Below are 21,643 nucleotides of genomic sequence, written 5' to 3' on the forward strand. Positions count from 1 at the left end.
CACAGCTTCACGCTTTGCAGTCTGTGCATGAACTGAGGGACAGGTCTGTGGTGCGGGTCACCGGTTGTGGCGTGACTGAGGCGTGGACAGGTGTGCAGTGCGGGTCACTGGTTGCGGTGTAGACTGAGGCGTGTGCAGCCATGTTTGCATGTCACAAGTTACAGTTCTTTCCGTGTAACTTAATCATGTCCTCGCGGCCTTGCTGTTTATTGGACAAATTGCAGTAATCGCAGCCCCTCGTGTATGGCAGAGCCGTGCAAAGCCAGGAGTGCCCGTGTGGCTCCTTGAGTGCACAGATGCCAAAGCTGAGAGACTTGCCTGGGATGCCACACGTGTTGGGCAGCAGACCGAGCCTCTCACCCCTCCCTCTTGCCCCCCAGGTACCACGGCCCACGTGGGCATCATGCTGTATGGGGTGGACAGCCGGAGTGGCCACCGGCACCTGGACGGCGACAGAGCCTTCCACCGCAACAGCCTGGACATCTTCCGGATCGCCACCCCACACAGCCTGGGTAGCGTGTGGAAGATCCGAGTGTGGCACGACAACAAAGGTCTGTGCGGACCCTGCCAAGCTCTGCCCCTCTGCCCCCGCATTGGGGCGCTCTGCGAGCCTGACCTCCTTCCCGCGCCTCTGCAGGGCTCAGCCCTGCCTGGTTCCTGCAGCACGTCATCGTCAGGGACCTGCAGACGGCACGCAGCACCTTCTTCCTGGTCAATGACTGGCTGTCAGTGGAGACAGAGGCCAACGGGGGCCTGGTGGAGAAGGAGGTGCTGGCCGCGAGTAAGGCCTCTTTCCATGTTCCCACTCTGTGGGAGGTTGGGCAGGGTGGTCCTGCCCCGTGGCCTCCTGCAGTACGGCCCTCCCTGCCTCCTAGGCGATGCAGCCCTGTTACGCTTCCGGCGCCTGCTGGTGGCTGAGCTGCAGCGCGGCTTCTTTGACAAGCACATCTGGCTCTCCATATGGGACCGGCCGCCTCGTAGCCATTTCACTCGCATCCAGAGGGCCACCTGCTGCGTTCTCCTCATCTGCCTCTTCCTGGGCGCCAACGCCGTGTGGTACGGGGCTGTTGGAGACTCTGCCTACAGGTGGGTGCCGTAGGGGTCGGGACAGCCTCGTCGTGCCCAGCCCTTCCTGCCCCTCAGCCTCTCCTCTCCTCCACACAGCACCAGGCGTGCGTCCAGGCTGAGCCCGCTGAGCGTCGACACAGTCGCTGTTGGCCTGGTGTCCAGCGTGGTTGTCTATCCCGTCTACCTGGCCATCCTCTTTCTCTTCCGGATGTCCCGGAGCAAGGTGGGCTGGGGCTGGGGACCCGGGAGTACTGGGAAGGAGCCTGGGCTTCGGCTGCATGCCCGGGGCCACCTATCTCCAGTGCTGCAGCCAGAGGGAAAGGCGCCCACCAAAGTCTGGCTCTCGGGAAGGGTCAGCACACTTGAGCAGCCTTAGCTAGACTGACCAGGGAGAAAGAGAGAAGACTCAGATGCTAGAATCGTGAAAGAACGAGGGCACTTCGCTGCCAACCCTGCAGACATGAACAGAACCTAAGCAGACGCCACGGACAACTGCACAGCAGCACGCCAGATAACTCAGAAGAAGCAAGCACGCAGCTGTGCCTGTTTCTGAAATGCACTCCAGAAGAAAATCTCAGTATATGTATAGCAAGTGAAGAGGCCGAGTTAGTCCGTTAGAAATCTCCCCGTGGCCTGGCCGGGTGTGGTGGCTCATGCCTGTAATCCCAACACTTCAGGAGGCTGAGGTGGGCGGATCTGAGTCCAGGAGTTTGAGACGAGCCTGGGCAACATAGCAAGACCCCATCTATATAAAACATTAAAAAGTGCCAGGCGCAGTGGCTCACGTCTGTAATCCCAGCACTTTGGGAGGCTGAGGCGGGCAGATCACTTGAGGTCAGGAGTTCGAGACCATCTTGGCCAACACGATGAAACCCCATCTCTACTACCAATACAAAAAATTAGCCGGGCGTGGTGGCGGGCGCCTGTAGTCCCAGCTACTCGAGAGGCTGAGGCAGGAGAATGGCATGAACCCGGGAGGCGGAGCTTGCAGTGAGCCGAGATTGCGCCACTGTGCTCCAGCCTGGGTGACAGAGCAAGATTCTGTCTAAAAAAAAAAAAAAAACCCACAAAGAAAAGCCCAGGCTCAGAGCCTTCATGATAGAATTTTTCTAAGCAGTTAAGGAGGAATTAACAGTAATCCTTCACAGACCTTCCAAGAATACAGCAGGTGGGAACTCTTGCCATTCATATGGAAACAGTAGGCTGCACCCCTTAGGAATACACACATGGGGTCCTCAACAGGTTACATGCAAACCAACCCCAGCAGCACACAGAGAAGGCGCATGTGCCGCGACCAGGAGGGGTTGCTCCTGAGTCCGTGGCAGGAACCAGAGGCCACATGTGGCTGCTCATATTTAAGTTAAAAAAAAGGAAATAATGGCCGGGCGCGGTGGCTCACACCTGTAATCCCAGCACTTCGGGAGGCCGAGGCGGGCAGATCACTTGAGGTCAGGAGTTCCAAGACCAGCCTGGCCAACACAGTGAAACCCTGAATCTACTAAAAATAGAAAAAATAAGCTGGGCATCGTGGCAGGCACCTGTAATCCCAGCTACTCAGGAGGCTGAGGCAGGACAATCGGCTGAACGCGGGAGGTGGAGGTTGCAGTGAGCTGAGATTGCGCCAGTGCACTCCAGCCTGGGTGACAGAGCAAGACTCCGTCTAAAAAAAAATAATGAAATTTAAAACTCTGTCCCTTAGCTACACCAGTCTCCTGTCAAGTGCTCAGTGGCACACACTGTGAGGGGCTGCCATCACGGACAGTGCAGATGTCCCATATATCCACCATTCTAGAACATTCTGTCGGATGGCACCGGGCTCTGCCCTGTCTGCTGAGGAGGTGGCTTCTCATCCCTGTCCTGGGCAGGTCTGAGCTGCCACCCTCATCCTGCAGGTGGCCGGGAACCCGAGCCCCACGCCCGCCGGGCAGCAGGTGCTGGACATCGACAGCTGCCTGGACTCATCCGTGCTGGACAGCTCCTTCCTCACATTCTCAGGCCTCCATGCTGAGGTGAGGGCTCTACTGGGGGTCCTGGGCTGGGTTGGGGGTCCTGCTGCCTTGGGGCAGCTTGGACTCAAGACGCTGTGCACCTCTTAGCAGGCTTTTGTTGGACAGATGAAGAGCGATTTATTTCTGGATGATTCTAAGAGGTGGGTTCCCTAGAGAAACCTCGAGCCCTGGTGCAGATCACTGTGTCTGGAGTGCCGGGGGTGTGAGGGCTGTGTGTCCTTGCTGGGTGTGTGTGGCTCCATGTGGTCACACCACCTAGGAGCAGGTTTGCTCGGAAGCCCAGCGTGCCCGTGCGTGACTGGACGGGGGTGGGGTGCGTGTGTGACACATCCCCTGGTACCTTGCTGACCCGCACCACCTGCAGCTTGGTGTGCTGGCCCTCCAGCGAGGGAACGCTCAGTTGGCCGGACCTGCTTAGTGACCCGTCCATTGTGGGTAGCAATCTGCGGCAGCTGGCACGGGGCCAGGCGGGCCACGGGCTGGGCCCAGAGGAGGACAGCTTCTCTCTGGCCAGCCCCTACTCGCCTGCCAAATCCTTCTCAGCATCAGGTGAGCTGGGGTGAGAGGAGGGGGCTCTGAAGCTCACCCGCGCAGCTGGGCCCACCCTATGCCTCCTGTACCTCTAGATGAAGACCTGATCCAGCAGGTCCTTGCCGAAGGGGTCAGCAGCCCGGCCCCTACCCAGGACACCCACATGGAAACGGACCTGCTCACCAGCCTGTGAGTGTCCGGCTCTCGAGGGAGGGGGGATGCTGGAGGAGGGGCTGGGACTCGGGCCAGACAGCCGTGGTCCCTGTCTGGAGTGGGGTGGGGTGGGGTGCCAGGGCGGGGCTGTGGCTGCACCACTTCCCTTCTCTGAGCCTCCATTGTCTGTGGAAAGAGCCTCATGGGGTCCCTAGGGCCCCAGAACCTTCCCTCTAGGGAGGGAGCAGGCGCATGGGGCTCTGGAGGAGCAGAAAGGCTCCTGTGTGAGGCTGGCCGGGGCCACGTTTTCATCTTGGTCTCAGAGCAGTGAGAAATTATGGGCGGGTTTTTAAATACCCCATTTTTGGCCGGGCACGGTCGCTCACGCCTGTAATCCCAGCACTCTGAGAGGCAGAGACAGGCAGATCACGAGGTCATGAGATCGAGACCATCCTGGCTAACACGGTGAAACCCCGTCTCTACTAAAAATACAAAAAAATTAGCCGGGTGTGGTGGCGGGCACCTGTGGTCCCAGCTACTTGGGAGGCTGAGGCAGGGGAATTGCTTGAACCCGGGAAGCAGAGGTTACAGTGAGCTGAGATCACACCACTGCACTCCAGACTGGGCTACAGACGAGACTCCTTCTCAAAAAAAAAAAAAAGGAAAAATACCCCATTTTTTTTTTTTGAGACCATTTTTGATTATTTGTATTTTAAAGAATTTCTTGGTTGGGTGCGGTGGCTCATGCCTGTAATCCCAGCACTTTGGGAGGCCGAGGTGGGCAGATCACCTGAGGTCAGCAGTTCGAGACCAGCCTGGCCAATATGGCGAAACCCTGTCTCTACTAAAAATACAAAAAATTAGCCAGGCATGGTGGCAGGCGCCTGTAGTCCCAGTTACTCGGGAGACTGAGGCAGGAGAATCGATCGAACCTGGGAGGTGAAGGTTGTAGTGAGCCGAGATTGCACCACTGCACTCCAGCCTGGGCGACAGAGTGTGACTGTGTCTCAGAAAAATAAAGGCCGGGCGTGGTGGCTCACGCCTGTAATTCCAGCACTTTGAGAGGCTGAGGCAGGCAGATCACCTGAGGTTGGGAGTTCAAGACCAGCCTGACCAACGTGGGGAAACCCTATCTTTACTAAAAATACAAAATTAGCCAGGCACAGTGGCTCACACCTGTCATCCCAGCACTTTGGGAGGCCAAGGTGGGCGGATCACCTGAGGTCAGGAGTTTGAGACCAGCATGGCCAACATGGCAAATCCCCATCTCTACTAAAAATACAAAATATTAGCCGAGCGTGGTGGCGGGCGCCTATAATCCCAGCTACTCGGGAGGCTGAGGCAGGAGAATGGATTGAACCCGGGAGGTGGAGGTTGCAGTGAGCTGAGATTGTGCCACTGCACTCCAGCCTGGGCAACAAGAGCGAAACTCCGTCTCAAAAAAAAAAAATTCCTCAATCTCTTGGTTGTTTTGTAACTTATCAACAAAGGGTCATATGGAGTTACCTTGTATGTAGTCACGCACATGGCAGCTGGCGGCAGAGCGCTCCCACGGCGTGTTCCTATGCGTGTGACCCCGGGCTCTGCCATGCCCGCCTATGCTCAAGTGCGCTGAGGTGCACACGGCCCTGCCGTTGCGCTGCAGCTGCCTGCAGGATTCAGTGCAGTGGCATGCGGTGCAGATGCAGCGCCCCGGAGCCACAGGCCACACCACAGGGCCTGCATGCACAGAGGCTGCGGTGTCTGGGTTTGGGTAACTACACCCTGTGACATTTGCACAGCGACAGAATTACCTAATGATGCATTTCTCACAACATATCCCTAGCACTAAGTGGTGCAAGACTGCTGGTTTTCCATCCACATCTAGTTTGATTTCTGTGTTATTCCTTTGAGTGCTTCTCATTGTTAAGCAACCAGGAGCTAAAGAAGTATGAAATTCCCTTGGACTCAAACAAAAAGGAAAACTTCCTGATTTACAAAAGGCAGATAACCATGACATGAGGGCATCTTTATGAATAAATTGCCAGTCGGTTTTAAAAATACAGAGTATGAGCAGATCTGGGGGTAGTCACTACACGCTGACCAGCCCAGGTATCTCCCGCCCAAAGCTCTGTGAAATCCAGATTCAGTGCTTCCGCAGGGATTTCTGGCGGCAGCTCAGACTCCGCAGCCACACAGAGCACGTGGCCCTCGCCCTCCCGGCTTCCTCAACCCTTGGCCGTCCCTTGCTCAGACAGTGCTTCGGGCTGACCAGGTCGGAGGCTTGGGTTTGTCCTGGACCCCTCTGCATCCTTCCTCACTCCAGCCACCAGCACATCCCGTGGCTCCTTTCCCAACAGAGCATGGCCTTCCCTGCGTCTGAGCCTGCACGCTCCGTCCTGGCGGCACCTCTGCCCTGGCATTCCCTGCCACTCCATGCCTCCCTGTTGGCCATTCTCCGTCTGTGCCAGCGAGAGCCCGCTCCCTAAATCAGACCCTGAGTCATTTGTGTTGCTATAAAGGAATAGTTGAGGCTGGGTTATTCTTTATTTTTATTTATTTTTTTTGAGATGGAGTCTCACTCTGTTGCCCAGACTGGAGTGCAGTGGCACGATCTCGGCTCACTGCAAACTCTGCCTCTCAGGTTCAAGCAGTTCTCTGCCTCAGCCTCCCAGGTAGTTAAGATTACAGGCGCCCGCCACCACAGCCGGCTAATCTTTAGTGTGTGTTTTTAGCAGAGATGAGGTTTCACCATCTTAGCCAGGCTGGTCTTGAACTCCTGACCTCGTGATCCACCCGCCTTGGCCTCCCAAAATGCTGGGATTACAGGCGTGAGCCACCGCCCGGACCAAGTTGAGGCTGGGTCATTTTTTAATTTTTTGTAAAGACAGGGTCTCACTGTCTCCAACTCCTGAGCTCAAGTGATCCTCCTGCCTCAGCCTCCTGAAGTGCTGGGATTACAGGCTTGAGCCACGGCACCCAGCCAAGAGTGTCTTTTATCCTCCGAGAGACAGCAAAACAGGAAGCATTCAGTGCAGTGTGGCCCCGGGTCAGGCCGTTCTTTCGGTGATGGGCTGACGAGGGCGCAGGTACGGGAGAACGCCCCGAGAGCCCGGGACTCGGCGTGTCGCAGTTGGTGTCATCCTCCCCCTCACGCGTCTTCGCTGCCTCCGTGCCTCTTCTGTAGCAGCTCTGGGACTGTGCACATCAGCATGGTGCCCTGATGCAGTGGCACGGCCTCGATGGCCATTGGCTCCTGGAGACACAAGCAGATCTCTGGCCTCAGGGAGCCCTGCACACTGTTGGGATTTGAAAGCCATTTCTATGTTTCCTTGTCCAAAAGTTAACTTTAGGCCGTAAAACTGCATGGGACAGACACACTGGCCTCTCTAGATTGTGGACATGCTTGTTGGATGGTTGAGACCCAATCACAGTTTGCAGCGTTGAGGGAGGTTAGTTGCACCCTGAGAGACTGTGCACCGCTGTAGGGGCGGCTGGTCAGGCTGTGGGCGACGGGTTTATCAGCAGAAAGTGAGCAGGAGAGGAACGCAGGCGGACACCTGACTTCAGTGCCTGGAGTAGCTCTTGGTTCCCTGGCTCCCAGCACCACTCCCACTCTCGTTTGCAGTAGGGTCTTCCGGCTCTTTGTTGGGGGGGACCCTATGACCCGAGAGGCTCAAGAAACTGCCCACCCAGATTAATATGGGCTTGGCTGCCACTGCCTCCTGGAGGCCGGGATGAATTCACAGCCTACCACGTCCCTCAGGTCCAGCACTCCTGGGGAGAAGACAGAGACGCTGGCGCTGCAGAGGTTGGGGGAGCTGGGGCCACCCAGCCCGGGCCTGACCTGGGAACGGCCCCAGGCAGCGAGGCTTTCCAGGACAGGTGCGCTCGTGTAGCCCCGGGATGCCCCCAGCCCCTCCCTGTGAGCTGCCTCTCACAGGTCTGTCTCTGCTTCCCCAGGACTGGTGGAGGGTCTGCGGAAGCGCCTGCTGCCGGCCTGGTGTGCCTCCCTGGCCCACGGGCTCAGCCTGCTCCTGGTGGCTGTGGCTGTGGCTGTCTCAGGGTGGGTGGGTGCCGGCTTCCCCCCGGGCGTGAGTGTTGCGTGGCTCCTGTCCAGCAGCGCCAGCTTCCTGGCCTCATTCCTCGGCTGGGAGCCGCTGAAGGTGAGGGGGCTGCCACGGGTAGGCTGCAGACCTCCATCACGGGGGACCCCTCTGAAGCCACCCCTTCCCCAGGTCTTGCTGGAAGCCCTGTACTTCTCACTGGTGGCCAAGCGGTTGCACCCTGATGAAGATGACACCCTGGTGGAGAGCCCGGCTGTGACGCCCGTGAGCGCACGTGTGCCCCGCGTACGGCCCCCCCACGGCTTTGCACTCTTCCTGGCCAAGGAGGAAGCCCGCAAGGTCAAGAGGCTACATGGCATGCTGCGGGTGAGCCCGGGTGCGGCCTGTGCCCCTGCCACCTCCGTCTCTTGTCTCCCACCTCCCACCCCTGCACGCAGGACACTCCCGTCCCCCTTTCCTCACCTTAGAAGGCCCTTAGGGGTTCAATGCTCTGCAGCCTTTGCCTGGTCTCCCTCCTACCCCACGCCCCCCACCTGCTGCCCTAGTCCCTGCCAGGGCCCAGCTCCAATGCCCACTCCTGCCTGGCCCTGAAGTCCCCTAAGTGCCGCTGCAGTGGCCTGTGTGTCTTGCCCCCGGGTGGGGTTCCGGGCAGGGTGTGTGCTGCCATTACCCTGGCCAGGTAGAGTCTTGGGGCGCCCCCTGGCAGCTCACCTTCCTGCAGCCACACCTGCCGTAGCCATGGGGGCCCCAGCCGTTGCCAAAGCCCTGCGGTCACTGTGGGCTGGGGCCAGGCTGACCACAGGGCCCCTCGTCCACCAGAGCCTCCTGGTGTACATGCTTTTTCTGCTGGTGACCCTGCTGGCCAGCTATGGGGATGCCTCATGCCATGGGCATGCCTACCGTCTGCAGAGCGCCATCAAGCAGGAGCTGCACAGCCGGGCCTTCTTGGCCATCACGCGGTACGAGCATCCGGTGCACTCGTCTGTCTTCTGGGCTTTGGTTTTGCCTTTAGTCCAGCCAGACCCTAGGGGACATGTGGAAATGTGTAGATACCTTTGTGGCTGCCAGAACTGGAGGCAGGTGTTGCTGGCATCAGTGGGCAGAGGCGAGCAGCACAGCTCCACGTCTTGCAGTGCACAGGACGGGCCCATGACAGACAACTGTCTGCCCCAGAATGTCCCCAGGATAAGGCTGAGAAGCCCAGGTCTAGCCGTGGCCAGCAGGGCAGTGGGAGCCATGTTCCCTGGGTCTCTGGCGGCCGCTCACTCCAGGCGGACGTGGGGCAGTAGGCGCTGGAGCGTGTGACTGTGTCTGATGCTGTGGCAGGTCTGAGGAGTTCTGGCCATGGATGGCCCATGTGCTGCTGCCCTACGTCCACGGGAACCAGTCCAGCCCAGAGCTGGGGCCCCCACGGCTGCGGCAGGTGCGGCTGCAGGAAGGTGAGCTGGCAGGGCGTGCCCCGAGACTTAAATCGTTCCTCTTGTTCGGAGAGCAGCCTTCAGCGGAGCTCTGGCATCAGCCCTGCTCCCTAGCTGTGTGACCTTTGCCCTCTTAACACCACAGTTTCCTTCTTTGTATATGAGAGATGGTAACGGTAACGTCGTCTAATTGATGGCTGCTGGGAGGGTTCCCTGGGGTGGCGCCGAACCAGCGCTCAGGCGAGCTGGCCAGCAGGAAACACTCCCATTGGGTTTTGATGACGCCCTGGCCCCGGCCTGGGGCTCTGTTTCAGCACTGTGCCCAGACCCTCCCGGCCCCAGGGTCCACACGTGCTCCGCCGCGGGAGGCTTCAGCACCAGCGATTACGACGTTGGCTGGGAGAGTCCTCACAATGGCTCGGGGACATGGGCCTATTCTGCGCCAGATCTGCTGGGGTGAGCAGAGCGAGGGCCCCAGGCGTCTGTGCCAAGGGCAAGGGAGTAGTTCTCCAGGAGTGCCCCGACCTCCTGACTAGCCTGGCTCCGGGGTGCGGGGAGGGCTGGGGTGCAGCACCAACGCCACCCCTCTCCGGCAGGGCGTGGTCCTGGGGCTCCTGTGCCGTGTATGACAGCGGGGGCTACGTGCAGGAGCTGGGCCTGAGCCTGGAGGAGAGCCGCGACCGGCTGCGCTTCCTGCAGCTGCACAACTGGCTGGACAACAGGTGGGAGCTCCCCCCCTGCCTTCTCCGGGGTGGCTGCAGTTACCAGCCAAGAGCCCACCCACCCTCCTCCGGCCTCCGCTGGCCTAGGCGGCTTCCACAGCCCCTCAGCCACGCCTGCACTGCCACCTACTCCCACTGACCCGCACCCTCTGCGCAGGAGCCGCGCTGTGTTTGTGGAGCTCACTCGCTACAGCCCGGCCGTGGGGCTGCACGCCGCCGTCACGCTGCGCCTCGAGTTCCCGGCAGCCGGCCGTGCCCTGGCCGCCCTCAGCGTCCGCCCCTTTGCAATGCGCCGCCTCAGCGCGGGCCTCTCACTGCCTCTACTCACCTCGGTACGCTCGTCCCCGGCCAGACCCCGTCCCCGGCCAGACCCCGCTTCTCCCACCGGCAGCGTCCCACCCCCCTCGCAGGGCCCCACCCCCTCGCAGCGTCCCACCCCCTCGCAGCGCCCCACCCCCTCTCAGGGCCCCACCCCCTCGCAGCGTCCCACCCCCCTCGCAGTGCTCCACCCCCTCGCAGTGCCCCACCCCCCTCGCAGCGTCCCACCCCCCGCAGGGCCCCGCCTTCGCAGCGCCCAGCCCGCCCTCCTGACCCCGACCCCCACAGGTGTGCCTGCTGCTGTTCGCGCTGCACTTCGCCGTGGCCGAGGCCCGTACTTGGCACAGAGAAGGGCGCTGGCGCGTGCTGCGGCCCAAAGCCTGGGCGCGGTGGCTGCTGGTGGCACTGACGGCGGCCACGGCACTGGTACGCCTCGCCCAGCTGGGTGCAGCCGACCGCCAGTGGACCCGCTTCGTGCGCGGCCGCCCGCGCCGGTTCACTAGCTTCGACCAGGTGGCGCAGCTGAGCTCCGCAGCCCGTGGCCTGGCGGCCTCGCTGCTCTTCCTGCTTTTGGTCAAGGTGAGGGCTGGGCCGGTGGGCGCGGGGCTGGGCGAAGACCCCGGGGCTGCATGCGGACAGATTTCTCGTCCTCAGGCTGCCCAGCAGCTACGCTTCGTGCGCCAGTGGTCCGTCTTTGGCAAGACATTATGCCGAGCTCTGCCAGAGCTCCTGGGGGTCACCTTGGGCCTGGTGGTGCTCGGGGTAGCCTACGCCCAGCTGGCCGTCCTGGTAGGTGACTGCGCGGCCGGGGAGGGCGTCTTAGCTCAGCTCAGCTCAGCTCAGCTGCACGTCCTCACTGGTGCCACCTTCCCCGCAGCTCGTGTCCTCCTGTGTGGACTCCCTCTGGAGCGTGGCCCAGGCGCTGTTGGTGCTGTGCCCTCTGTCCGGGCTCTCTCCCCTGTGTCCTGCCGAGTCCTGGGACCTGTCACCCCTGCTGTGTGTGGGGCTCTGGGCGCTGCGGCTGTGGGGCGCCCTGCGGCTGGGGGCTGTTATTCTCCGCTGGCGCTACCACGCCCTGCGTGGAGAGCTGTACCGGCCGGCCTGGGAGCCCCAGGACTACGAGATGGTGGAGTTGTTCCTGCGCAGGCTGCGCCTCTGGATGGGCCTCAGCAAGGTCAAGGAGGTGGGTACGGCCCAGTGGGGGGGAGAGGGACACGCCCTGGGCTCTGCCCAGGGTGCAGCCGGACTGACTGAGCCCCTGTGCCGCCCCCAGTTCCGCCACAAAGTCCGCTTTGAAGGGATGGAGCCGCTGCCCTCTCGCTCCTCCAGGGGCTCCAAGGTATCCCCGGATGTGCCCCCACCCAGCGCTGGCTCCGATGCCTCACACCCCTCCACCTCCTCCAGCCAGCTGGATGGGCTGAGCGTGAGCCTGGGCCGGCTGGGGACAAGGAGTGAGCCCGAGCCCTCGCGCCTCCACGCCGTGTTCGAGGCCCTGCTCACCCAGTTTGACCGACTCAACCAGGCCACAGAGGACGTCTACCAGCTGGAGCAGCAGCTGCACAGCCTGCAAGGCCGCAGGAGCAGCCGGGCCCCCGCTGGACCTTCCCGTGGCCCGTCCCTGGGCCTGCGGCCAGCCCTGCCCAGCCGCCTTGCTCGGGCCAGTCGGGGTGTGGACCTGGCTACTGGCCCCAGCAGGACACCCCTGCGGGCCAAGAACAAGGTCCACCCCAGCAGCACTTAGGCCCCCTCCCTGGCGGGGGTGGGCTGTGGAGTCAGAGTGGACACCGCTCAGTATTACCTTCTGCCACCTTCAAGGCCTCTGGCCAGGCAGAATGGCTGCACGCAGGTTCCCCAGAGAGCAGGCAGGGGCGTCTTGTCTGCCTGTGGGCTTCAGCACTTTAAAGAGGCTGTGTGGCCAACCAGGACCCAGGGTCCCCTCCCCGGCTCCCTTGGGGAGGACACAGCAGTATTGGATGGTTTCCAGCCTCTGAGATGCTAATTTATTTCCCCAAGTCCTCAGGTACAGCGGGCTGTGCCCAGCCCCACCCCCTGGGCAGATGTCCCCCATTGCTAAGGCTGCTGGCTTCAGGGAGGGTTAGCCTGCACCGCCGCCACCCTGCCCCTAAGTTATTACCTCTCCCGTTCCTACCGTACTCCCTGCACTGTCTCACTGTGTGTCTTGTGTCAGTAATTTATATGGTGTTAAAATGTATATATTTTTGTATGTCACTATTTTCACTAGGGCTGAGGGGCCTGCGCCCAGAGCTGGCCTCCCCCAACACCTGTCTGCGCTTGGTAGGTGTGGCGGGGTTACGGCAGCCTGGCTGCTGCTTGGATGCGAGCATGGCCTTGGGCCGGTGCTGGGGGCACAGCTGTCTGTCTGCCAGGCACTCTCATCACCCCAGAGGCCTTGTCATCCTCCCTTGCCCCAGGCCAGGTAGCAAGAGAGCAGCGCCCAGGCCTGCTGGCATCGGGTCTGGGCGAGGAGCAGAACTAGGCATGTCAGACGACCCCAGGGTGGTTAGAGGAAAAGACTCCTCCTGGGGGCTGGCTCCCAGGGTGGAGGAAGGTGAACGTGTGTGCGTGTGTGTTTGTGTGTGGCCCAGGCAGCCCCAAGGCCCTCGGAGCTGGCTGCGCCTGCTTCTGTGTACCACTTCTGTGGGCACGGCCGCTGCTAGAGCCTCGACACCCCCCCCCCACCCCCGCACCAAGCAGACAAAGTCAATAAAAGAGCTGTCTGACTGCAGTCTGTGCCTGTCTGTGCACTGGGGCCAGGACTTTATTTCACTGACACGCAATACCGTCCAAGGCCAGCGCAGCAGGGAGGGCCCTGGCCTCACACAAACTCGGTGAAGTCCTCCACGGAGGAGATGAGGCGCTTCCGCTGGCCCATCTCATAGCCAGGTGTGGGCTCGGCTGGAGTCTGTGCAGGGGCTTTGGTATGGGACGGGGGGTGCACCAGAGGCAGGCTGGGGTTGGAGTAGGCGGCTTCCTCGCAGATCTGAAGGTAGAGGCAGCTTGGGCAGCAAGTCTGGGAGGCGTGGCAACTGCTCTGCCTACACACCCGCCCCACAGCCTGGGCAGCCAGCACACCCCGCTGAGGGAGCCCCATCTTCCCTACCCGCTGGCGGAGCCTCTTAATGTGGCGGAGCCGGGCAATCCACTTGGAGGGGTAGATGTCGGTGGGGTTAGAGCGGCTATGGTGTACCTGTGAGGCCATCTGGGGACGTAGGCAGGGGGTGAACTCACTATCAGGTGGCACCTTGGCCTGTCCCACCAGCTCATGCCTGGACCCACCCCCACTCACATTTGCGTGCAGGGCCATCTGGCGGGCCACAAAGGGCAGGTTGCGGTCAGACACGATCTTCGCCACGCTGGTGTCCACGAGGCCCTCCATGTCTGGGGAAACTTGGTGGTCACGCCAGACCCAGGGCCCTTGGCGCCACGCTGCCGGGCTCCACCCAGCCCTACCTTTCCTGCACTGCAGGGCCCCACCCGGCCCTACCTTTCCACGCTGCCAGGCCCCACCTGGCCCTACCTTTCCTGCACTGCAGGGACACCAGGTTGCACTCGTAGTCCAGCGGAGTGACGATCACGTGGACAAAGTTGAACTGGCCCTGCCCAGACAAGAGAAGGGGTCGTCCCCGCACACAGCATGTGCTGAAGGCTACGCTCGGCCACTGCCTGGTTGCACTGCTAGACGCCTGTCAGCTCCATGGGCGGCATCTGCTCCCGAACTTTCCCCTCCGGCAGCGCGGCTGTGTTTGTCTGGCCTCCCCCAGGCCAAGCCCCCTGCACATCTGGGCCCAGCACCCACATATGCTGCAGCCACAGCCAGGGCACCTCCACTCACTGGGGCCCCCAGGGTGTCTGCAGCCACACATCCAAATCTGTCCGCCCAGCCATGAAGTGTGCCGTGCACCCCATCTCAGCACCACCTCAGCCTCCCAGGTGGCCCCCAACTGGTCGTCCTGGCATCTGGCAGAGCCCACCTCCCCTATACTCCTGCCCCTCCTGGACTCTGACTGGCAGCCCTGGGGTTTTGGTTCAGTGGCTGCCTCAGCATCCTGGGGCCCTTAGAGTGAGGCCTCCAGCCCACCTGCCCTGCCTGGGCCATGCCAGCTCTCCCCACCATGCTGGGGCTCACCCGAACCACACTGTGTGACACTGGCCGACCCAGCCCACCTCCAGGAAGAGGGTGACACTGGTTGCTGCCTAGTGATGCATGGCAATAACCAAGCGAGCAGCCTGACAGCTGCCACTGGGGAGATTGTGGGGGCCCAAGGGCCGTGCCAGGCAGGAAGCACCAACTACACTGCCCACCCAGCACGCCCAGTCTGCACTTGCCAGTTACTCCTGAGAAAAACTCAGCAGCAGGGGCCACAGGCTCCATGGCACAAATGATGAAACTCAGACTCGGGTTGAAGCTCATGCCCACGGGGCCCTGAGCAATGCGGCCTCTCATGTTCCTCGTGACCGAAGCTCAGGGAGAAGGACCCGCCACCAACCCAGGACACAGCAGTGGGCACCTGCCTGGGGCCCGGCCTCACTGACAGCCCCGTACTCACCTTGATGGTGCCAAGCTTAAAGTCCTCGCCGGAGTCATTGTAGACAATGGACACAAAGTCATTGCCCAGGTGGCGCTTCTTGTCACAGCGGTGCTTGTCCACGTCCTTGGTGGGCATCAGGGTGGCGATGTGGAAGACGGCTGAGGGTGAGCAGGGCCAGGTGGGTTTGTGGGGCCAGTGCTGAGGCCTTCTGTGCCTTGCACTGGGGCACCTCCTGATTCCTCCAGGAGCTATGGGGGCCTGCGGAGGCCACATCCTCTGGTGCCTGGCCAGTGGCCCTCGGCTCTCCCCAGGGGCAGGGCTTTGGGATGCAAAGCCACCAGCCCCATCACTGCCTCCATGCCCATGCTGTTAAGCTCGGAACCTGAGACATGGGGAGCTGGAGCAGGTGGTGCCGGGGCCATGCCCCAGGGCGTGGGGTAGCAGGACTGGATGGGAGCCGTGCCGAGGCCTGGGGCAGCAGGAGCAGGTGGGGGCCAGGCCATACCTTGCATGATGTCATCGTGCCAGCAGTAGGTGAACTGGCCGTCCTCACCACACACATCCAGGCCTCCCAGGTACACCTTGTCCGGCTGGCAGTCCTTCAGCTCGATGAGCCGGCCCAGGCCCGTCAGGAACTCCGTGTACCTGTAGGAGCCATGCTCGTTGGACAGGATGGCGAGCTCGCTGTTGCTCTGTGGGGAGAGGGGAGAGGCAGGGTGGCATCACTCCCCGGCTGGGCACTCTGACCCCTGAGGCAGACAGGACCATCCATTCCAGCAGCCACCCAGGCCAGACGCCGGGTGTCATCCTTCACTCCGTCTTCCCTCAGCCCCGTGTGCGCCTGGCCAGCAAAATCGGGGAGCTCCACACTCAAAGCACACCCGGGGCCCTGGGCCCTGAGCAGCCTGTCCCCGGGGGCCTACCCCACTCCCACAGGAACCATCACCACCCACCTCCATGAGCCACACAGCAGGAGGGACTCACTGACTCAGCTGAGTCAGGCCATATGCCCTCTGCTCAGAAGCAGCCCAGGCCCTGCCCTTTCCCTTGGGATGAAGGCTGCTGAGGCTGCCTACCCTGTCGGCTCCCGTGGTCGCCCAGCACCAGCGCTCAAGCTGGGTAGGGTGGCCCCGGCCTCTGCACCTGCTGCTGGTGTGCGGGATGCCCCCACCCCTTATGCAGGCTCCCCCGCCCGCTCCCTCACCGCTCAGCTGGTCAGCTCACTGACCAACAGCGCCCTCCCCAGCCCTGCGACCAGTGCCACCCGCCTGGTCCTTCCCACTCCTTGGTGTGCCAGGTGCTCACACGCTGACCTGTCACTCGTGCCTGGGTCCCCAGCACTCAGAACAGCACCTGGCATGGAGCTCAATGAGCGCTTCATGCTCTAGGGGACCCAGCAATGTCGAGCTCTGTGGGGCGTGGGGGTCCCAGACTCCCACCCCCTGCAGGCTGAGGCCCAGCTGGCCCTGTCCAGGCACCTAGGCCAGCCCCGCAGCCTCACCTGGCCTTCTCCAACATACAGGACGGCGATCTTGTGGGTGTCGTATGATGGGATCTGGTCGAGGAGCTGCACCGACCGCTCGAAGGACTGTGACTGTGGCACACAGAACCCTGCCTGAGCCCCAGATGCCCGTCCACGGGAGGCCACCCCACCCAGGCCGGTCACGGCAGGCTGCCACAGGGAGCTGAGGCCAGAGCCCTCTGCAAGCCTGAGCTCTGAGCAGCAGAGCTGGGCCCCCACCATTCACGCGAGCCACACAGCTCCAGCAGACTGCAGGAGAGGGAAGCCACGCCTACCTCATTGGGCAGCAGGATTGGCTTGTTTGACTCGTCGCCAAAGAAGGGGGAATGGTAGAGCTGCAGGAACACGAAACTGCACAGGGAGGGGACGGTGGGCACCCAGGTGAGGGCCTGGCCAGGGCAGCCACAGCCCACAGGGAGGAACACAGAGCCTGGCCATCTCCCACTCCACCACCCTCCCAGGGGCTCCGGCCAGCCTTAGGGCACAGGCCACAAGGACCCTACCCCAGCCTGCTCAGCCTGGAGCAACTGAGGCACCAGGTTCCCGCAGGACGGGTGTCAGGAGCCCCGCCCGGAAGCAAAAGGCCCACCTGGGGTTGATGCCCGGCACTTTCTCTGCATTGGAGGCTGTGGCTCTGCTCTTAAAGGCATCCTTCTCTACCCTCTTGCCCCTGCGTGATGGGGCCGAGTCGGAGATGGTGTAACCTCGGGGCCGGAGGCCACTGGGCGAGCGGGGGGAGCTGGAAGGCAAGGGACCCTCGGGCTGGCCCCGACTGTCTTCGCCTGAGGCTGACCAGGCAGCACTTTCCCCGTCCAGGGTCCCTGACTGTGACCGGGCCTTAACCTCAGGGCTCAGTCGGCCCACGTCGGCCTTGTCCCCAGGGTCCCCAAGGATGTCCTGCAGGCTCTGCAGCTCGGGAGAGGAGCTGGACTTGCTCAGGGGCTGCGAGGGCTGGAAGGAGAGGTCCACAGAGGGCCGGCCACCCTCCGAGGAGATGGCTCGCTCAATGGGGATGCCCCTGGCAACCAGCTCCTCCGCGTGGAGTGACTTCTCCTCCTGGCTGGAGACTGAGGATGACTAGAAAGGAGCATCCCGAAGAGAACCCCCGTTAGGTGGCGCCCTTGAGCCCACCTGGGGTTGACCTGGAGGCGGCGAGGCCCTATCTGTCCTCTGTCTCAGGGCCATATACCAGCCCGAGCACCAGGCTATGGCCCCCGCCCGTGACGCAGCAGCACTGCCACCAGCTGTGCCCCACACTGCGCGAGCAAAGGTATCAGCATCCCCGGAGACCACGGGCTGCCCAGCAGCCAGGGCCAGCCCAGGTGGAAGGCTGGGAAGTGCAGACCGTCTGTGCACGAGGGATGTGGAAGAACATCTCACCCAAGTTCACAGAGCCAGTTCCCCGGGTGCAGGCACAACCACGCAGAGCCCTGCCTCCCCGAAGGAACCCCCCGAGCTCAGGAGGGTCCAGGTTCTGAGCCACACTCACCCTGCTGTAGGCATCCGTGCGCCTGTCCATGCCTAGCGCTGCCTCAAAGTCCTCCAACCCTGGGGACTCCACTGGCACAGGAACCTCACCAGGACTTCCCTCCTCCATGACCACGGCGGAGTCTGGGAGGACACAGACGGGGCTGCTGAATATGGGGCTGGGCCAGGCCCTGGCGCTGACGTGGCCTCCGAGAACCAGCCTTCTCCTGAGCAGAGGGACAGCAGCCCTGCGGAGCCTCCCCAGGGCTCTGCTTACTGCTGCCATCCACCGAGCGGGCAGGGAGGACGCTGGGAGGGCCTGGGCGTGACCCTGACACAGGCCTCTCCTGCATGAGCTCCCGGGGGTTGGGCAGGCAATCGGCTCTGCCCACCCTAGTGTCCACCAGCAGCCACCCGTGCCTCCAGGTAGGCAGGGGCAAGACACTCTCTGCCCGACGGGCCTCAGCTCTGAAAGAGCGGGAGCCTGAAACCAGCCCTCCGTAACCGAGGAAAGCGGTGGAGACTCCGTGACGTGGGGGAAGTCCCTGTTTGCAAACAGACTGAGGAGCCTGCTCCCAAGAGCAGAAGAAGCTCACCCTCCAACTCCAAGCCAGACTCACAGCTGGGGACACTAAAGAGAGATGGTGGGAGGCCCCAAAGCAGCATTTCCTGTGCCAACGTCAGGGCAGGGGGAGAGGAAGTAGAAGCAGCAACAGAGGGGACCATCACAGCCCCCAGGGCGCCCACACAGCCCTGCACACGCGCAGTCAGCTGCCCCAGGGCCTGTCCCACGCAGCCCTTCCAAACCAGCTCCTGTCTGCACGTGGAGACCTGGCGGGGGAGCACCATGCAGGTCACAGCACTCCCCACCAGCGCTTGGGGGCAACAGGCAGAGGTCGGTCTGCAGGGCCCTTGGTCAACCTGGGACGTGAGGCAGCCCCATCTGTGGGTCCCAGAGGCCAGGGGAGCCACCATAGGCCAGGGCAAGGCCAGCTCGGCAGAGGCCCAGGGGCGGGCTTCCCCCTAAACAGCTGCCACCCATCAGAGTCTGCAGCTCAGCTGATGTCACCATGGAGACTTAGGCCACCCTCACCCCACAGGCCTGAAGCTGGGCCGGGAGTGCTTGCACAGCGCGGGAACAGGGCTCAGCCACAAAGGGACCAAGTCAAGGGGATCCCGCTGGCCAAGCCAAGGCATTCTGCACAGACGTCCTCATGCGAGTCGGGACCTGCTCCCCAGGGCAATGGAGGCAGACGGACCATGGGGGTGGGCGGATGAGGCGATGAGCACAGCATCTATGAGGCAGAGTGGCGCTCTGCAGCGAACCGCTTCCCTTTGAGAGGCGCGCCAATACCTGCCCAGGAAACGCTCCTGTGCAGCTGTCCTTGGCAGCTGGACTGGTACAGGGAGGAGAAAGAGGCCACTGCAAGGGAAGCCCGTGTGCGGCCACATCAGCAGGAGGAGGGGCTACACACAGGTCGAGCAGAGAGCACAGGCCCCGTGCCTGCAGAGGAGAGAGGGCAGGGCCAGCGGCCAGCAGGGGCGCGCACGGGGCCCAGCGCTACAAGCTGCTCGGGCAGACCTGAGGAGGGCACTGCCTCCCTCCTCCCGTGAATAGACGTCCTAGGCCGCTAAGTGTCATCTGCAGCCACAGGGAAGAGCCAGAGGGTCTGGCGAGAAGCATAGTGCCGAGTGGGGTGGGGGCCGAGAGTGCGCAGGCGGGCTCAGGGGTCCAACCCCGGGCCCAGGCAGAGAGGGAGGCTGCCGCAGAGCCACCTGGAGCCCGCAGTGCTGAACCCCCACGGAGGGTGCTGGGCAGAGGCTCCACAGGGCCCCCTACTGCTTCTGACGCTGCCAGCTCCAACTTCCTGAGCAGCGCAGGCACCTCCCAGGGGTCAGCCTCCTCCCAAACGCCAGAGGACGATGGTGCTGAGGCAGGCCAGGGACCACTCTCAGCCGTGTGGGCGCCCTCAGCAGAGAAGAGCCACGTCGCCACCGCCAGGAGCACCAGGCCAGTGGGAGCAGAGCCCGTGCCAAGGTCTGCCATGCCACTCACCTGTGTTGGAGCGAGGCAGAGGAGGGGGTTTGGCAGTGCTGGCAGCCGGCACCGACAGTGACTTGTACAGAGCTGTGTCCCGGTGCTCCTTGAAGCGCTCAGCCGCCATGAGGGCGTTGGACAGTTCCTGCAGGGGCATGTTGTTGATGTCCGAGGAGAAAGGGCTGAGCGGGTTCTCCAGGCTCATCAGCCAGCTGGTGTTCCCTGCGGAGGCGGCAGCACCTTTGGCCTGAGGCCAGCGCCTCTGCTTACCCATCCCTGGCCCCCCGGGAGGCCTCCTGGCCTGGGCCCTGGCTTTGCCCTGATGCTCCCTCCCACAATCCTCAGGACCACCACGTCGGAGCCAGCGCTGCTCTGGCGGCCACCCACCCTGCTGCCTCCATCAGCCCCTGCCCCGAAGCCAGGCTCGGCCACGCACCTCAGAGCGGCAGCCTCCAGCCCACAGCCTCACAGTCTGGACCCAAGGCCTCCACGAGGGCTGGAAACCCTACCCCTCGAACCCCTCAGCCACAGCACACCCAGGCGCCCCGGGCTCTGGGCCTCTGTGGAGGCTCCCTCTGCCCCTGGGAACAGGCTGAGCTGTGCCCCCATGTTGGTGTGCTTTAGTCCCAACCCCAGAAACTCAGAAGAGGACTGTCTCCGGAGACTGGGTTTCAGAAAGGTAATTAAGGCTAGCAAGGCACCAGAGTGGACCCTAAGCCACGACTGCTTTCCTCCTAAGAGGAGATTAACACGCAGACACCCAGGAAAGACCCTGTGAGGATATGGGGAAAAAACCGTCTGCGTGCCAAGGACTGAGGCCTCTGAGGAGCACGTCCTGCCGTGGAGCACCTTCATCTCAGACTTCCAGCCTCCAGGCGGGGAGGGCAACTCTCTGCCGTGGAAGCCACTTGGTTCGCCACAGGCCCCTGCCCCATCTCGGCCACCTGGATCGCCCCTCACAGCTCACCTCTGGAGACTTAAAAGTTACCCCCAAATGGCCCAGCGCGGTGGCTCACGCCTGTAATCCCAGCACTTTGGGAGGCCGAGGCAAGCGGATCACGAGGTCAGGAAATCAAGACCATCCTGGCTAACACGGTGAAACCCCATCTCTACTAGAAATACAAAAAAACTGGCCGGGCGCGGTGGCGGGTGCCTGTGGTCCCAGCTACTCAGGAGGCTGAGGCAGGAGAATGGCGTGAACCTGGGAGGTGGAACTCGCAGTGAGCAGAGATCGCACCACTGCACTCCAGCCTGGGCAACAGAGCGAGACTCTGTCTCAAAAAAAAAAAGAAAAAAAAAGTTACCCCAAAATACCCCAAGAGGGCCAAGTCTGCAATCGCCCGAGTGTGCACAGCTCTGTGGGTGACTGGCAGAGGGGTGGGGCTCACGCCAGCCCCACCCAGTACCTGTGGGCCTCCGGACCAGGATCTCCGCCCAGCCCTGGGTCAGCAGGGGCACACAGGCCGCCAGGTTCGTCTTCTCCTGCACAGGAACCCGGGTGCCAGCTGAGGCCTTCTCAGGCTTCGCGGCTGGCGCAGTCCGTGGTCCTGAAGAGGTGGCACTGCCCAGGAGCTGCGAGGCCGGCACGTCCAGGGCACCAACTCGAAGACCATGGCCCCCTGAAGAGGAGGCAGAGGACGGGTGACCACCAGCTACCTGATGCAAACCACCAGCTAAAGCTAAACGCCGCCCCCGGCCTGGAAGGCTAGTGCCACAGGGACCCAGAGAGGGTGCAGCTCTGCCCTCGGGGCACAGCCCACCACAGCGCTGGCCTCAGTGGACCCAGGGCCACAGGGAGGGA

General features: G+C 62.4%; 2 protein-coding genes across 24 annotated transcripts in view; one reads left to right on the top strand and one right to left on the bottom strand.

Annotated features, from left to right (window-relative positions):
• Positions 1-13,011, top strand: part of PKD1 (polycystin 1, transient receptor potential channel interacting) — a 49,641-nt gene extending 36,630 nt beyond the window's left edge. The window contains exons 27-46 of one of the 6 annotated variants that reach the window (XM_055243165.1): positions 381-551; positions 638-781; positions 876-1,086; positions 1,165-1,291; positions 2,961-3,077; positions 3,165-3,217; positions 3,442-3,626; positions 3,704-3,797; positions 7,507-7,625; positions 7,704-7,906; positions 7,979-8,173; positions 8,627-8,766; positions 9,134-9,246; positions 9,540-9,681; positions 9,822-9,947; positions 10,105-10,279; positions 10,554-10,844; positions 10,920-11,054; positions 11,143-11,448; positions 11,539-13,011. In XM_055243165.1, coding sequence (XP_055099140.1) covers positions 381-551; positions 638-781; positions 876-1,086; positions 1,165-1,291; positions 2,961-3,077; positions 3,165-3,217; positions 3,442-3,626; positions 3,704-3,797; positions 7,507-7,625; positions 7,704-7,906; positions 7,979-8,173; positions 8,627-8,766; positions 9,134-9,246; positions 9,540-9,681; positions 9,822-9,947; positions 10,105-10,279; positions 10,554-10,844; positions 10,920-11,054; positions 11,143-11,448; positions 11,539-12,006 — 3,515 coding nt within the window. In that variant the 3' untranslated portion in view covers positions 12,007-13,011. The other 5 variants (XM_055243166.1, XM_063618381.1, XR_010115829.1 and 2 more) reach the window with 5 other exon arrangements.
• The window catches only part of TSC2 (TSC complex subunit 2), a 41,553-nt gene continuing 32,917 nt past the window's right edge, over positions 13,008-21,643 (bottom strand). For 9 of the 18 annotated variants that reach the window (XM_063618396.1, XM_063618398.1, XM_063618397.1 and 6 more), the window contains 12 exons: positions 21,249-21,461; positions 19,861-20,064; positions 17,827-17,948; positions 16,927-17,414; positions 16,613-16,688; positions 16,317-16,409; positions 15,321-15,507; positions 14,834-14,973; positions 13,804-13,882; positions 13,573-13,664; positions 13,387-13,485; positions 13,008-13,266 (listed from right to left, as the gene is read on the bottom strand). In XM_063618396.1, the coding sequence (XP_063474466.1) occupies positions 13,102-13,266; positions 13,387-13,485; positions 13,573-13,664; positions 13,804-13,882; positions 14,834-14,973; positions 15,321-15,507; positions 16,317-16,409; positions 16,613-16,688; positions 16,927-17,414; positions 17,827-17,948; positions 19,861-20,064; positions 21,249-21,461 (1,958 nt within the window). In that variant the 3' untranslated portion in view covers positions 13,008-13,101. Of the gene's footprint in view, positions 13,486-13,572; positions 13,665-13,803; positions 13,883-14,833; positions 14,974-15,320; positions 15,508-16,316; positions 16,410-16,612; positions 16,689-16,926; positions 17,415-17,826; positions 17,949-19,158; positions 19,228-19,860; positions 20,065-21,248; positions 21,462-21,643 lie in introns of all 18 variants that reach the window. The other 9 variants (XM_063618385.1, XM_063618395.1, XM_063618386.1 and 6 more) reach the window with 3 other exon arrangements.

The sequence above is a fragment of the Symphalangus syndactylus genome, chromosome 14 (assembly GCF_028878055.3).
Source record: "Symphalangus syndactylus isolate Jambi chromosome 14, NHGRI_mSymSyn1-v2.1_pri, whole genome shotgun sequence".
NCBI classification, from domain to species: Eukaryota; Metazoa; Chordata; class Mammalia; order Primates; family Hylobatidae; genus Symphalangus; species Symphalangus syndactylus.